At 47.4% G+C, this 17,018-nt stretch overlaps 2 protein-coding genes across 3 annotated transcripts; both read right to left on the reverse strand.

The window, feature by feature from the left end:
* Positions 1-4,100: 4,100 nt before the first annotated feature.
* lrrc41 (leucine rich repeat containing 41) lies at positions 4,101-9,354 on the reverse strand. Of its 2 annotated transcripts, none has more exons than XM_079350912.1 (10): positions 9,065-9,354; positions 8,123-8,209; positions 7,971-8,029; positions 7,065-7,881; positions 6,768-6,983; positions 5,931-6,095; positions 5,728-5,826; positions 5,518-5,646; positions 4,837-4,909; positions 4,101-4,375 (listed from the first exon to the last, which is right to left on the reverse strand). In XM_079350912.1, the coding sequence occupies exons 1-10, from the start codon at positions 9,159-9,161 to the stop codon at positions 4,156-4,158; spliced, it is 1,962 nt and encodes a 653-aa protein (XP_079207038.1). In that variant the 5' UTR covers positions 9,162-9,354; the 3' UTR covers positions 4,101-4,155. The 2 variants fall into 2 exon arrangements, with proteins under 2 accessions (XP_079207038.1, XP_079207039.1); XM_079350913.1 differs by lacking the exon at positions 9,065-9,354 and adding an exon at positions 8,513-8,588.
* A 940-nt stretch (positions 9,355-10,294) lies between these two features.
* rad54l (RAD54 like) lies at positions 10,295-16,301 on the reverse strand. Its single transcript, XM_079351500.1, has 18 exons — positions 16,294-16,301; positions 16,140-16,220; positions 15,173-15,283; positions 15,022-15,082; positions 14,394-14,529; positions 14,237-14,306; positions 13,789-14,077; positions 13,589-13,713; positions 13,359-13,509; positions 13,148-13,274; positions 12,987-13,061; positions 12,787-12,917; positions 12,589-12,699; positions 11,998-12,121; positions 11,519-11,597; positions 11,256-11,435; positions 10,984-11,147; positions 10,295-10,610 (listed from the first exon to the last, which is right to left on the reverse strand). The coding sequence occupies exons 1-18, from the start codon at positions 16,294-16,296 to the stop codon at positions 10,409-10,411; spliced, it is 2,220 nt and encodes a 739-aa protein (XP_079207626.1). The 5' UTR covers positions 16,297-16,301; the 3' UTR covers positions 10,295-10,408.
* Between the last annotated feature and the right edge of the window lie 717 nt (positions 16,302-17,018).

A 17,018-nucleotide genomic window follows, 5' to 3' on the forward strand; every position in this document is an offset into this window, starting at 1 on the left:
GTTCATATTAACACATTTCCTGTTGGAGTTTAGCTCATTAAGTCTACCTTCAAGCAGCACTGCTTGTCTCCAGTGCTGATGGCTTCACGCTGAATTAAAGGCACTGTCTGCCTTTCTTGGACTAAATATGACACAAACATACATTTATATACTTTTATTTTATAAATCTGAAAAGATGTTGTATTTCTTTGTGTGCTTGCTCAGAGGGCTCCACAGTCTCCTGTTCAGAGTTTACTTTGGGACAGACTGATCATCTTAATAATTGAAGGTCCGTCCCATATCGATGGCCGTAACAAATGAAGGTCATTTTATAGACATGAGCTTTTAATGAATGTAAACAGTCCATCAATAATCACATTCATACACACGGTGAAGCAGCAGGAGAGACTTGGGGTTAAGTGTCTTGCCCAATGATACGTCAACATGCAGCTGCGGTAGCTGGGGATCGAACCCCCAACCGTCAGGTAGAGAGACAACCGACTCTACCACTGAGCCACAGCGTGAGCTTTCAACAGACCAGGAATCACACGACCTACAACGACATGAATTCTGCACCATCTGCAAGCAGGTCAAAATGTATTCATATTTTATAATTTACAAAAGTACATTATGTTTAAAAAGAAATACAACAAATTTTAAAGTTAACGTATTAAACAAAATCCTCACCTCCATCTTCCTCTAACATGTCTGTCTCCAAACCCCCCAATGATGAGAAAAGTCCATCCTCTCCGTCTTCTGCCTGCTCCACTTTTCACAAAATGTGTGCTCAAACAGGCCGTTTGGAGATGTTCCCTTCATGACATCACAAAGGGCAGTAGCCCCTCCCCCAGGTGGGTGACACTCCCACAGCTAGGTGTTTGTTCTGCCCTCTGAGTCTGCCTTCTCACCGTAAACAATAGGACATGGAGCCAGAAAGCAGCGAGTACACCCGAGCCCTTCCAGAGAGGGGGCGTGGTCAGACACAGCTCATTTACATATTTAAAGCTACAGACACAGAAACAGCCTGTTCTGAGCAGGGCTGAAATAGAGGGGTTTATAGACATGATCAAATACAGGATCAGAGTGGATTTACAACAACACACTTCACACACATGATGAAGAGGAGCGAGGACACTGATTTAAGATGATTGAAGAGGAGGGTCATGTCTCACCACCAAAGATGTGGTAGTTGTCATCTGTAATTGTAACATGAAATCATTACGGACGGTTTCCTGTTATGCTGCCTCATCACGCTCTCATCCTTACCTGAATGTTTCTTATTTACAGAGTTCACTTCAGTCTCATGAATTATTTCCATTCTGATGTTGAAGACAGGTGAAGGGTCGTGCAGGTGTGTGGGCCCTTAAAGGTGGATCCATGCAGGTCTGCTGTAAGATGCACATTTCATGCAGGTAAAATAACAGGGCCGGTTGTTTAGCAGACAATGGGCTGCTGTTGTGTTGGCACCAGAAATTTGAGCAAGCGTTCCTTTGTCAAATAAGAGCTGCCCGTTGGGACAAGTGTCTCCAAGTGAAAGAAGTGGAAGGACTGTGAGAGGTGTGGTCTGTGTGGAGGTTTACAGACAGGTCATCTTTCATACAGACCCACATTAAAAAACACTTTGAGTTCCTCACTTACAAGTTCACCCTTCAAGGGAAGGCAGCCAATCAGGCACCTGCAAACCGTCCACTCATAAAGCCAATGAACTCTATCCCAACACCTCAGTCTTTACTGGATTCATGTGTTACTAACATTAGCCCCAGATTGATGATCTCAATCCAGCATTCAGAGGAGTTTCCTCCTCTGCTCTTTGGTTATTACTCAGCTCGGTTTCATAAAGCTGCGATCGTGTAACTTAATTATTTAAAACTTCACCCATCAGATGTACAAACGGAAACATTTGAATTCAGAAGATAAAGATAAATATTTAACCTATTTACATTTGAATCATTGATGGAATCAAGCGGCAGCACGATGGCGTGCAGCACGTGCGTTGATGATACCACGCAGCCTCACGGTCCTCTGTTGGGTCAGGACCGGACTGAGGGGGGCTCCGTGCGGTTCTGGATCCTTCCGTTTGTCCAGCAGGATCCTGCTGTGTTGCTCAGGGACATTGTCTCTGCAGCATGTGCGACCTTGTTTTAGTGGGAGTTATAAATCAATAAGCACGGGGCAGAAATCTCTGTCGTGTGTCACGTGACCTACACACTGTCTATTGGACAACCTGATGTTTGAGCTGGAAGCACCAAAGCCTCTAACCCACGTCTTCTTCACGTCACGTAGATCTTAAACGGACCTGGACTCCATCTGTGGTGACGTGTTTCCTCCGTGTGCTGATGTACAGCTGAGATCTGACACTCTGTAAGTCAGGGACACGCGCCCCGGGGGGGACACGCGCCCCCCCGGGGGGGGGGGGGCACCGATACCTGCTGATGGAAGCGTTCTGTCTTTGAATTCATCGTCGTACTGCGACATCACTCGGAGAACGAGCTTCCTGCTCTCCAGGAGGAAGTGCTTGTAAAAGGATCCTGACTTTGCGTTATGTTTTCATTGACCTTTGACCCCGTTTGCAGCCGTCTGGGAGGCTGCTGGTTCAACGCTGCACCAAATAACAACCCTGATTTCTAAAAGTGCAGAAAACAGGAGCAACCATTGATGTCTATAAATTCAAATACACCTCCTCATATTACAAATGTATCTGTAACATATAATCAACATACACGACCAACACCCAGTGTTGATGAAGAAGACGTCTCGTGAGATGAGACGTGATGGAGTCCATACAGAAGATGGAGGACAGGAAGCAGATGCAGCAGGTTGATTAGAGTAAAGAGAAAGTAGAGGTGGTGTATTCATCAGCTCACACACGGTGTGTTCACACATTAATGGTCTTTAAATCTTTCACCCTTTCCATAAACATTTCGGGGGGAAAACTCGGGCACACTGTAGAACTAGCAACGGACTTAAATACCAATAAATGTATTTTTGCAACTTAAGACTTCAAACAAGTTTGCATTCAATTTTCTAAGAACTTAAAATTGTGACTTTGCACATCTTTGTTTTTTAATTACCAACTGTGGGGACAGAATAAAAATAAATACATGTATCACTGCGGCTGTCATTAGCATGTTAGCATGTATAAATAGCAGCTTAAGTTTCCCATGTGATTGAGGATGTTTGAGTTCTTTGAGGGGAGTTAACACAGATCATTAATGTGGTTTATTATCATGGAATCACTCAGACACGACATGCAGACTCTGGCGCCTCCACGTGGCCTCTGGAGGTATAACACTGTCTTCACAGACCCTGAGTTTATACCCTTCATCCAGCTCTTACACATAAAACCAGCCACAGTTTGATTATCATACACTAAAAACTGAACTCAGTGAATTGAACACAGAACGATGTGAAACCTGTCTGAAGGGCTCAAACAGTCACCGGGCTCACTCCTGGGTTTATTCTGCAACATGAATGAGACAACATGTTGGTTGATTTTACAGGAATGTTGGGTCGAACAACACAGCTCAGTGCAGCCGATGGGGGGGGGGGGGGGGGGGGGGGGGGCTGTGTTGGACTCAGTCCAGTGAGCTAAAACATCCTTTAATCATCTTAAACTGAAACAACAGGTAACATTTATTTATGAACACAAACAAATGTCAGATCTTACTTTGTGTCATCAAAATGTTCTCCCCCCTCTCTGACTCTTTTTATAAAAAATAAAACAAGTGAGCGAGCTACTTCTACTCCCCTTATTGCAGTGTATATTAATATTATTATGTTTACCTTTAATGAGATTTCTGACGCTGCAAGCTGTCGACCAGTTTATTGTAATGTGGTTCGATAGATCTAGAGTAAGTAGATCTACTTTGTGAGTGAGGTTTTGTTCATGCATTGGGTGGATGATATGGATTAGCTGCTTGTTGAGGGCTCCGGGTTAGAGGCGTGTTAAAAACAACACGCTCCACTCACATGTTCAGAGGAGAAGACCTTTAACATGTTTAACCTGACTTTGTACATCCGTAGTCTTACTGCTTACTGTTTTTCCCATCTTTTCTGTTGGACGAGTTCGTCCTCGTGTCGACGCCGGTCCCAGATGAAAGCGGGTGCTGCAGGTTCAAACAGCACACGCCTCATATATCAGTATGAAGTATGACAAAGCCTTCAGTCCAGCCTGGCTCACATGTTGCTGATGTGGTCGGCCATCGTGTGGGTGGACACCCATCCTTCAACAAGTACACCACAGAATGGGCGGAGTCTCTTTAGGGCAACGTCCCACGTGTCGGGGTCCCGATCCCCCGGGTTTTTCCTGAGGTCAAGGGTCAGTCGGTGCGGGGGTCGATGTGTCTTCAGTGTCTCTGCAAACTGCAGCAGCTCAGCGGGCTGGATGAAGTTGGAGCTGCTCAGAAGAACAAAATAAATGACATTTAAATGGAGTTAATAAAGTCAGAGTGAAGAATCAAGACAACGACGACTTTTTAAAAGCTGCTCTCGGAGAGTTGAAGCTATTCGTTCGACCAATCAGCAGACTGCAGTGATTAAGCTCCACCTTTTAGGGGCGGATCGATATTCTTGGCACCCCAACAGAAAGGTCCCAAAAAGTAGGACGGTACGGGTCGGTTATTCTGGAATCTTTACCGGCTGTAGTCAATGGAAACGCTGCAAAATGTGTGCCGAACCGAACCGGACTGAACCGGACCGCTCGGTGGAAACAGGACTTAAAGTCCCCAGGTGGAGAACCACTGCATCATTGTAAGAGAAGTTTGAAGTGGCTTTTAGTCGCCTGTCATAGAAAACAGATGCCAACATCTGGACTGAGGACTTCAGCCAATCAGTGAAGAGACGTCCTGCGGCTCCTACCTGATGTTCAGTCTGCGCACTGAGCTCGCTGAAGATCCTGAGAACAGCTCGGACAGGACGCACACGTTCCTGGCTGCAGACACACAGAGCGCCATTTATTTACAGATGAATGGTGTCACGCTTCTCTTCACCTTTTAACCTGCGTCACGTTCACGCGTCCTCGTACACACACACTGATGCTGAAGCAGACAGTCAGGACACATGGCTGCAGCAGCTGGGAATCAAACCCCCAACCTTCCAGGTGAGAGGCGACCGACTTCACCAACTGAGTTAAGAAGTTTATCTGAGACTGATGCAGCCTCTACCATCAGTGTGTGAATGGATGAGTTAATACTGATGGACTCTTTACTCTGCAGCAGCCTCTACCATCAGTGTGTGAATGGATGAGTTCATACTGATGGACTCTTTACTCTGCTGCAGCCTCTACCATCAGTGTGTGAATGTGTATGAATGGATGAGTTAATACTGATGGACTCTTTACTCTGCTGCAGCCTCTACCATCAGTGTGTGAATGTGTATGAATGGATGAGTTCATACTGATGGACTCTTTACTCTGCAGCAGCCTCTACCATCAGTGTGTGAATGTGTCTGAATGGATGAGTTCATACTGATGGACTCTTTACTCTGCTGCAGCCTCTACCATCAGTCCTGAGTGTAGAACGATGTCAGGGACTTGCTCACCTAGTCGATTCTGAGCCAGGCTCAGTGTGTGCAGAGAAGGAACTTTCTTCACAGCCGTCACCAGCTGCCTCAGACTCTCCTCCTTGTCACTCCACTTCTCCAGAAGGCGGCAGTCATTGAACCTCAGCTCTGAGAGGAGAAGGAAACAAAACCTTCCTTTGTCCCTGCTCCTGTCCACACTCAGAGAAAGACTAACAGGACTCTTCTTACCTTCCAACTTGCAGACTTTGAGGAGATTTAAGATCTCCGGGAGACAGTCGGACAGCTTCATGTCCTCCAAGTGAAGAATCTTCAAGTGCTGGTTGGACTCTAAAAGAGTGAGCACATGTAAACAGTGACAGCGCTGCAGTTTGGACTGTTCTTAACTAAATCATCTAATCCAGTTTCCTGTTGGCTCAAAGTGAAACACAAACCTGACAGAGTGGTCAGGAGTCTCTTCTGAGAGGAGCCCGTTGGTAATCTCATCCCGGCTACGTGAAGTGTGCTGAGATTTGGACAGCGCCTCAGCAGAGATGTGAAACGTTGTGAGTCTGTTTGCAGCTCAGTGACTTTGATTGTGAGTTTCTCCAGAGGCAGCTCTGTTCAGAGAAAAGAGCCAAAATTAACCTCTAAAGGACCAATCAGAGAGCTGCTCTCTTCCTCTGTGATCAGTCAGCCAATCAGAGAGCTGCTCTCTTCCTGTGTGATCATGAAGGAAACCTGTTGTGTTGAAGCTTCTCTGACAACAATGCAGCAGCCAGTATGTCCTCCTTCTAACTTTAGATTCTGCTCCTGAATGCTCTGGATCTGATTGGACCAGAGAAGGTAGGCGGGGCTTTGAAGGCCGTTTTGGACGCCCCTGGGTTTGCCAGATATGAGAGCAGTTATCAGGTGAACAGGTGTTGCAGCGATGGAAGCGGGCAGTGGAACTGCTTCAGATAGAAGTGATTGTACCCGAGCTAAAAAGCCTCTGCATGTTTCTAATAAGCTCCAGCAGCAGAAAGCTGCTCAAACTAGGATCAATGTTGGAGATGAAACATGGAGAGAGGTTAGAACGCAGAAAGCTTTACAGACCCATGCAGAGCTGGCTAAACACTGAAGCTACAGTGTCCACCACATGCAGAGCTGGCTAAACACTGAAGCTACAGTGTCCACCACATGCAGAGCTGGCTAAACACTGAAGCTACAGTGTCTCTACATGCAGAGCTGGCTAAACACTGAAGCTACAGTGAGAGAGGTTAGAACGCAGAAAGCTTGGTTTTATTTTTTACCTTTTGTGTCGGACTCTGTGAGCCGGGAACACGGGACCACCGTATGGATTTCCACATGCAGCGACGTCACTTTGGAGCTGGCGTTCAGCAGGGTCTCCATGAGCTCTGCGTAGGGCAGCGCGCTGACGCTCAGGTCGGTCAGCGAGCCGCGGCCGCTCTCAGACAGTCGCCTCAGCGCTGCTGCCAGGGAAAAGACATCCGAGTCGCTGAAGGTCGCTGCACAAACAGGAAACAGAATCATTTAACGGCACTTCACGTGGCACTGCTGTGAGCATGTCAGTGAGGACTTTAACTTACAGGAGCTGTGCAGAACCAAAGAGCGAAGGCAGAAGAAGGTGGGCAGGGCGGCGGTCAGCACTCTTAACGCCCCCGACCTGCAGTTATTCAGCTCCAGACATTGAATGCGGCCCCTCGGACACGTGCCTGCTGAGGGGCCGTCACGTGCAGCGAAGGCTCCACAGAGACGCTGTGGATCTACGTCGACGTTAGCCGTTCCACATTTCTCCTCCTCTTCCGTCTCAAGTGACACAAAACTCATCTTTTGACGTTTGCACGGCGTGGCGTCATCCTCCCGATCCTCTGAGGCACCGCTAACGAGGCCAGAGCTGCAACTGGCCCCGCCCCCTTCCACTGAAGCGTCCTGTGAAATACAGAACGGCTGTTTGTGCATTAGCTTCATCAGCTCGGGGGACACATACTGAGTTCCCCTTCCATGAAGGATCCAGGCCAGCAGCGTGGGACAATCACTGTGTACGAGAACTCGATCCGCCGCGCCGTGGTCGACCAGGCGGTGAAAGATATACAACGGCGTCCGACTGCTCTTCTTTGACACATCCACGGTGTTCGACACTTTCACAGTTTTCATTCGCTTTTCAAAAAGGTCCAGAAGCGGACGCTGCTCAGCCGTCAACCGCTGAAGTTTCTCGTGACTGGCTGGAGTCCCGAGAAGCGTGAAACTGGTGAGACATTTGGCCGCGGCGAACAAAAAGGACGGCGTGTTTAGATCGCTGATGTTCCTCTTGACGAAGGGGTTGGTGAAGCCGTAGAAGACGACCGTGAACAGCCACCTCATGACCTCGTGTTTGGCCTCCTCTTCAGTGCGCACGCCGACAGCCTGAAATGGAACGTGGACACACAAAGAGTCCAGAGGTTTTAAATATCACACAGCTTCTTTGTTTCTGTGAGTGGAAAACATGACGCTACCTTTTCAGGTCTGCACATATCCAGCAGGATCCCGATCCATCCAGCGTATGTGGATATTCCTTAAAGAAGACAAATGAACATCTTCATCCCCTCCGTATCAAAGACCAGATTTAAAACCAGGACGTGAGGATTCATGCTGTCGAGGGACGTACCTCTCTGATTCAGAGCCGGCTGGAGTTCATCCAGCTGGCACACGGTCAGGTGAGGAAGAAGGTCCGTGATGAGAGGCTTCGGAAGATCTACAGTAGGACAGAGAGTTAGGGTCCTTTCACACGGTCTACGAGTGTTGGTCCAAAGACCGGTCTCAGTTGGTCTTGTCTCAGTCTCAGACTGGACGGACAGATGGACTCCGGATTTTTAATCAAGACCGTTGAGGACCACCACCAATCAGCTCTTTTTCCACGTCGTCACGGTGATCATCCCAGTCTATATTTAGACCGGAGGAACTATCCCCAAGAACTCTGGTCTTTTTGAGGAACGACGCGTGTTTCGACCAGATTTACCCGGGTAAATAATCGACCCTGAAAAAAGACCCTACTCACGGTTATCTACTTTCTGACGGTCTAGGGACTTTTGGGGCGGGGCCTGCAGGACTAACGTTCAGCAGGACGATGGAGATGGCGACCTGAAACGGTAAGGGACACGCCCACTGCACACAAAACAATGACAGCCCAGAGACATTTATCGCCTCGTCTTTACTGAATAACGTATCAGACTGTCTCTGTAGCGTCCTTGGAGGCGAGCGCAGCGCCGTGTTAGTGCATGTCTGACTGTGTGTATGTGGAGCTCCTCATGTTAAATGTTAGACACATTTTGATGTCCTCATATAGGTAAGTCAGGCAGTTGTTCCGTCCATCTTTTTCCCGATGTTTCGATACTACCGGAGTTTCGCGCCATCCGCCCCCTTTAATCTTTGTCGTCACTCATGGAATGCCTCTTGTCCAATCAGATCGCTTGTTCGGTAACTGACGCTCATTGAAACGCCTGGATGCTAACCATAGACACAGAGCTGACGGAGTTAGCTTCTTCTGTTACCCTTTAAATGTCCGTGTGAGATACTTTAAAATGAGCATAAATAAAGTGAATAAACTCACCGAGGACGTCTTCAGCTCTGATAGCGTCTAAATGTGTCCTCACAGCCCGGAAACAGAGCTGTTTCAGGCTCCTCTTCTCCGCTCTCACCCCGCTCATCTCTCGGTCCTCAGCACAGTTTCAGAGATGTTCATAAAAGTATAAAAGCTGAACACTGACTGACAGTAAACACATCCACCCGGCTCCTTCTTCTTCTTCTTCTTCTTTTCAGCTTTCATCCAAGAAGTCCAATTACCGCCATCTGCTGGATATAACCGCTCATTACATGTATAAATCCTCAACACACTGGAGCAGGGGTCTCCAGTTAATCTGAGAGCTTCTTTGACTACATGAAAGTAGAGAGTTATTAGCATTTATTCACACAGCACACACCAGCTGAGTTAAGCTCCTGATTGAACACACGCTTATGTAATAAACAAGTGCAGTGATATTAAATTCACATCAATGTCCAAGAAGACAGTCGGTCAACCTTCAGGCGAGCGACTGGAAACCTGTCCGCGAGCGACCTGCTGGACACCTCTGACTTAGAGGTTTCTACGAGTGAAAAAATGTAAAGAACATCCCCCAAAGACTTCAAGACTAGATCCCTGTAAAGGTGTTCAGTCTTCAGAGAGCTCGTCAGGTGTTAAACTTGAAGAACAGGATGAACAGTGGACCAGCATTCACCCCCATCACAGCTGTCCCTGTGATTACTCCTCTTCCTCTTCTGTCCTGATTCTGTGTCTCTCCTACAGACGGATGACTCCTCTTCATTTTACTTTAGGGACTTTGTTTTGTTTTTCACATCAATAATAAAGCACCTGACGCTTTGAGTCTGAGTGAGTGCTGTCAGATGGCGCCCCCCGTGATGCGAGAGTGATGTGGTTTAAGTTTGTGAGCCCTCAAGGGGCCCCCCTCCTGGTCTGGCCCCCCGAGCCAGGATTCAAGTTCCAAATCTTTTCAGAAAGATTTTTCCGATGATATTTTCCTTTTTTTTTCTCCTTTATTTTCCTTTTTCCGATGATATTTATTAGTTGTTCCGCCTGCGGATCGTCTCTTGTACCCCTCCTCCTCTCGCAGTGTCTCTTTAATAAAACATGCAGTGAAAACAAACGGAGCCGCATCGGTCATCCAGCTGTCGTTGTCATCAGACTGTTGTCATGGAGACAGGTCTGACGTGGTGGACACATTCAAACAAATGAAGGCGTCAATCACCTGCTTGTGTTTGTGGTTAATTAGGGATTTCTGATGAATTCATGGTCAAAGATTCTTCTTTATTTCTTTTCAGTTTTTAATAAAAGATCAACAGAAAAGACAAATAAATAAACATCAGTATATACAGTACACGTGGGGGCGTGTCCTTCCTGCTATACGACGCCCTTCTGGTCCTCGTGAGAGCGCTGGTGGAAGACAAAGGACACAGCAGCGTCCCAGGAGGCCTTCAGCACTTGGTCCCTCAGGCCCTTCTTGTCGAAGCAGTGGTTCCACTGGGAGAGGTTGCTGGTGCAGTCACAGTCGTCTGCAGGAGGCCGGACCTCCCTGCCGTTCACGCAGCGGCGACAGCGAAATCTAGAAACACCACAAAGAGGGCGGAAGAGAAGGTCACCAGGGCAGCAAGACGTTTGAATCCATCTATCATGAGAGCTGGAGCTGAGGCGGGTTTTACACCGACACACGGCGCCCACCTGTCAATCAGCTCAGCTACACGCCTTATTGGGAATAACTCTGATCCTTCATCCAATCAAAACTGATGAGTCATCAAAACATCCCTATCATCCCACTCTTAGAAGATTAGGCAGCAAAAACACCACGGCTGGGTAACTGGTGGCCTAGCGGTTATATCACAAGCCTAATGTACGGAGGCAACAGAACCCGACCCGGTGTCTCTCCTCTCAGCATGTCCCGACTCTCTCTGAGATAAAAGAAGAGGATTGTCTTGTACTTGTCGTGTGTGTCGCTGGCCGTCTCCTCGTTGAGCGTGAAGAGTTCTCGGAGTTCACCGAGAGAGAAGTGTCGCTCCACGTCCTGCTCCTCGTCCACCACGCAGCTGCTCAGCGCCTTCTTATGGGCCTGCCTCTGCAGGATCTTTTCCTCAATGGTTCCAGTCTGTGAGCGCGCACACACACACACACACACACACACACACACACACACACACAGTCAGCCTCCACACACAGTGCTGGTCTACTTTCTAAGGAGGCGTGTTGCACTGACCGAGAGCAGCCTGTAGATGTAGCAGGTCTTCTTCTGGCCGTCTCTCCACACACGCGCCATCGCCTGCTCGTCATTGGCTGGGTTCCAGTCAGGATCGAACATAACCAGGCGATTAGCGCCGATCAGATTCAGGCCACACCCCCCCGCCTTACTGCTCAGCATGAAGATGAACTCGGGGTTCTGAGGAGTGTAAGAGGTGGATGAAGACGCTGTGAATGTGTGTGTTTAAAGATCCGTGCAGAGTGAAGCGGTTTCACACTCACAGATGGACTGTTGAACTTCTCCACGATCTTGGCCCTCTTCTTGATGGACATCGTGCCGTCCAGTCGGACGTAGAGGTATCTGTGGCAGACGGAGAGCAGAGTCGCTGCTCATTAGAACAAATCACATGATGCACAAATAGTGACAGGCTGGTTTCCAAACATGCATCTGCATGTACTGGTTTCCTGGGATATCAAACCTTTTATTTCCTCTATTTGGATTGTTCAGCTTTTTTCTTCCTTGGTTGGAGAGGTAGGACAGTGGACAGAGCGGGGATCGAACCCGGAGCCACTAACCTGTGTGCCACCTGTGGTTTATCATTTAACTGTTTTCTCTTTCTAAAGATGACTCAATGATTAAAGCTGTCACACACACCGCAGGACGTAGTGTGTGTGTGTACGTTCACTGCTCGTAGCTACACTGCAAGCTAACGCACGCTAGCACAAGCTAACCAGCGGCAGCTTCCTGTCACAAAACTCACCTTCTGGTTCTGCACAGCTTCTCAAACAGGTCCAGGGTTTGAGTGTAGTTGGACACCAGCACCACCTTGTCACTGCTTGTGCTCCTGGTCATCGCCAGGATGTAGTCCAGAACCAGCATTTTCCCTGAAACGCCGACAAGTGTCTTTCATAAGCTACGAAAAGGGACGTGAGGATGAATCGAGGCGTCGAGGTTCGAATCGGTTCTGTGAAAAATGAACCGCGGTGATGTGGTGAGCGTCAGCAGCTTCCCAAGACGGAAACGTAAAGAGAAGATAACAGACGAGACTCAAACGTAACACAAACCAGCGTTTCACGACAAGCTCCCGATCCTCTCTGAATAAACCGTATCATGAATCCTGACATCTGGAGTTATGAAGAAACGCTGACATGTTGCATAAGTCTCAAATATTCAACACAGCAGGATGAGAAATCCTCGAGGTCGTCGACCGAGTTTCTCTCAGGCTCCAGCAGCTTCTATAGGTGAGCAGCAGGTTGAGATCACACCATGCTAAGGAGTGTTCACCATGACCCATCAAACATAGACGTCATCATGCTGCACACCTGAATGATTGACGGGTTCTTGTTCTTACCAGAGAGCTGAGGCTCCACGGCTTTAGTGCTGTAGCCCGGTGGGAACAGGTCCAGCGCCCCCTCGAAGCCCTCCTCCCCTGCCACACACTTGTCGTGGATCAGTGCAGGATCTGACACACAGAGCAGCCGTTATCAGAAGCACCATGGATACAAGCATCTTTTTTTTAATTCCACTTTGTAGAACGCCTTCTTCTTACGGTTGCAGAGCTTCTTGAGAGACGTGATGGAGGAGAGGGACGAGACGCTGATCTTTCCCTCCTGCAGCGCCTCGATGGGTTTGGCCTGCCTCAGGAAGCGTTTATACAGCTCCGTCTGCAGAGGAGTCAGCCTGCAGGGAAGAGTGAGAGTCACACACAGGGTTTCCCACGCACAGGAGAAGGGGCTCTGACGGACATACCTGCAGCACACCACCTGCTCAATCTTCACCGGGAGATATTTGGACAGGATGTCAGATGTTCTCCGTATCAAACACCTGCGATGGCGAGTGAGAGTCGTCAGTATGTAAGCGGGACGGTAACATCCACACCATCGACTTCAGGAGGCGGCGTGCGAGCTCACCTGTTCACGATGCCGATGAGCTCTTTGAGTTTCTCCTCTCCCGTCTGTCTGTCTTTGTCAGAGGCGTCTGCGTCTCGCCCCTTCAGGATGGGAAGCTCAAAGCGTTTCTTGAACTCCTGGGCGGTGCCTGGTGCAAATCAAAGGAAGGTCATGAGAGCAGGACTCACCCGCCGTGGGCGGCTCACCTGTCGGGGGGCGCCAGGCTGCTTACCCAGGATGCCGGCGTTCACAAAGTGCACCAGGCTGAAGTACTCCAGCAGGTCGTTCTGAATGGGCGTGCCAGAGATCAGCACTCTCCGCTGGGCGCTCATGGCGTTGAGAGCCTGGTACGTCTGGTTGTCGGAGTTTTTCAGCCGGTGTCCCTGCAGCGCACGCAGCCAACGTTACAAACACACGAGGAGCAGCTGTGCAAGCTTTCAGTCAGTGTGTGACATTAAATACCTCGTCGCAGATCACAAGTCCCACTTTGCCTTTGTGCAGCACGGCAGCGTGCAGGCGGAAGGTTTCATATGAAATGATGAGGATGGGGGTGGGTACTCTCAGACCGTACTGAGACATGAAGTTCACTAGAGATGAGAGAAAACCTGTGACTGAGCAGGCAGCCCACAAACATCATCATCCATTAACTAACATGCACCAACCTAGCTGTCTGTCGATCTCCTCCTTCGACCCTCCATCGATGGCCACCGGCGTGACACGCCCTCCCAACCACTTCCCCACTTCGTTGTACCAGTTGCGCACCAGACTGGACGGTGAAACCACAATGACCTTGTCGATCTCTGGTTTGAAGTCGGGGCTTTGTCGTAGCAGGGTCCACACGAGGGTGATGCACTGCAGGGTCTTCCCCAGGCCCATCTCATCCGCCATGATGCAGCCGTACGAGCCTGCGATGCGTCTGCCCGTCACACACTCCCACAGGAACTTCACCCCCTGAAGGAGTCACAGGCGGTCAGAGGTCGGAGGAGAGGAGGGACAAAGACGCTCAGATTAAAGTTAAAGGAACTCCTTCTGTCAGGATCAGAGACAGTCAAGAAGCACTGAAGACACACGTGTGTTTAGCTGCAGCTCCAGTCCGCTCTCTGAGCTTACCTCTCTCTGATGGGGTCTGAGGACTTTTCCCAGAACTGGATCCACCACCACGTGGACGGGTACTTTATCTCTGGACGGGACAGAGAAGAAGCTCCTTCAATGCGGAGGCAGAAACTAGGTGATCACGTCAACGAGGGAGAGTGTGTTTTGAACCTACTTGTCTGCTTTGATGAGGTCATGTGCGCTCAGGGTCGGAGGCGAGTAAAGAACGAGAGCGTCGTCTGCAAAGGGATCATGAAGCGCCTTTCTTACTCCAGCACGCTTCAGACCAAGCGCCCTGATTCCCAACGCCCCTAAACCCCCGAGAGAGAGAGAGAGAGAGAGCTGTATATGAAATATAGGAAATTATAATCATTGATATATATTATTCATTTATATACTATTTTATTGATTTTATTTCTTGTACTTTGAAAAAAACAAAACCCTAATAATTCATCTGTAGATATTTTAAAAAAAAAAAAGAAAAAAAGAAAAGAAGAAATGATTTGGTAAATATTGATTTTTTTTTTTCTTTTTTATATAATAAATTGAAATTTTCATTATTTATATAATTTTTGGTATTTTAAAAAAACAATTAGTATAAAAAAACTTGTTAGTTGGATTGGATCTTTTCTAATCTCTTATATTATATTTTGTGAATCAGAGAGAGAGAGAGAGAGAGCGAGAGAGCGAGAGAGAGAGAGAGAGAGAGAGAGAGAGAGAGAGAGAGAGAGAGAGAGAGAGCGAGGTGAAGGTGCTCCTTCAGGCTGGTGAACAGACAGATGTAAATGAGGAGTAAATGTTACCTGTGTAATTGTGAATCGGGATTTTAAAGGGCTTGGAGAGGATACTTCGAATAAACGCTTCCTGTAAAAAAAAAGAAAGAAGGAATTTTAAAGAGTCAGGCGTGGTTGTGACATCACAGTGCGTTCCACAGATGTTGGCAGCAGCACTCACATGTTTGTCAGCGTCCGGACACGCGGGCCGGCTGTTCAGCTGTGTCAGAGGCTTTCTGAACGGAGAAATGTGGCTCTCTCGGATCTCGCTCGCACTTTTTCTTTTTCTCTCCTGCAGAACGAGCACCACAAACTTTTATCATCACAAACACACCCACCTTTGGTAAACAGGTTAACCTTATTGGTGGTGGGGTTAAGGTCATGGGCGGGACATTGAACTTAAAGGTTGGACCAGTGATGTTGGACTTTTTATACGAAGAGCAGGACCTGCACACCAATAAGGACGGTAAAAAATAAACAAGCACTTGACCTTGTTGACACTTTTACAGTCAGCTCTAAACACTGATTGGTTCCAGGCGGAGGAGAGTGATTTAGCCTAGGAGGTGTATGTTAGCCAGATCGTGAGCGCCATCGCTTCTGATTCAATATGAACACACGGATATGACTGCAAGGGCCTGCCTCTGGTCACTTCCTGTACTCTGCCTCTGGTCACTTCCTGTCAGCACCTGTACTCTGCCTCTGGTCACTTCCTGTCAGCTCCTGTACTCTGTCTCTGGTCACTTCCTGTACTCTGCCTCTGGTCACTTCCTGTCAGCACCTGTACTCTGCCTCTGGTCACTTCCTGTCAGCACCTGTACTCTGCCTCTGGTCACTTCCTGTCTGCACCTGTGCTCTGTCTCTGGTCACTTCCTGTCTGCACCTGGACTCTGTCTCTGGTCACTTCTTGTCTGCACCTGTGCTCTGCCTCTGGTCACTTCCTGTCTGCTGATTTTTTTCTGATTTTTATGTTTTATATTCTTTATTTTTAACTCTACGTTTTTAACTCTGTTAATAACTATTATTGTTATTAATATAAATAAATATATTTACTCTTGTGCATGTCCAGTCCTCGTCCTCACTGGAGTCTGTATTATTATTACATTTGTATTACTATTATTATTATTATTAATATAAATAAATATATTTACTCTTGTGCATGTCCAGTCTTCGTCCTCACTGGAGTCTGTCTGCTTCCGTTTGGCGACCTGACTGGGAGCGAGACTCCTCCTCTGGTACACAAAGAAAACACTTTAAAATCACCTTTAAAAGTTTATTTAATTAAACATGAGTCTTTCAGCTCACCATGCTCTCTTCCTTTAATCTGCAGTAAAGATGAAGCTCCTCAGATTATCGTCACCGTGTTACCCGGAAACGACGAGCAGCTCGTGACGGTTTCCTCTCATAACGTTTATTCTGAACAAAACTAAAAATGAAAAGTTTAATTGGTTTCTTTTTTCTCAGCAGCACTCTAACCATCAACCCAGCTGTTATGAAACTTCGCGCTAAATGTGGAACAACACTACGGCGAGCCTGAGAGGTCAAAAGCGAAGCGACTGCATTTTTCTTCTTCTCTTTTCTAATATAAGGTAGCTGTCTCTCAGCTCTCAGGTGCATTACCCCCACCTACTGTTTAGGAGTATGAACCAACATCACTACTTTACTAAATAAACACCTTTTTATATGTGAATAATGTGTTTGTATTTATTTAGGGTATGTGACTGTCAGTAAAAATGGATACTGATGTTAAAATACATTTTTTATTGAGTTTTTTGTATTTTGTATTTTTTATTTTTGAGACAGGACATTGTTTTAACATGTATTTCAATGTTATATTTTACTCCTCAGCATCATTCAATATTAAGATTAAAGATGATGATGATTGTTATTATTATTATTAAACGTGTAGCTTTATTTGTCATATTGTGCTCATATCTTATTACCTTGTCCCATTCTAAGAAAATTCACCAACTGAAATATATATTTTTTAAACCTATCTTAAATCCACTCTGATCCTGTATTTGATCATG

Source organism: Symphodus melops, assembly GCF_947650265.1.
Source record: "Symphodus melops genome assembly, chromosome: 8".
NCBI lineage: Eukaryota > Metazoa > Chordata > Actinopteri > Labriformes > Labridae > Symphodus > Symphodus melops.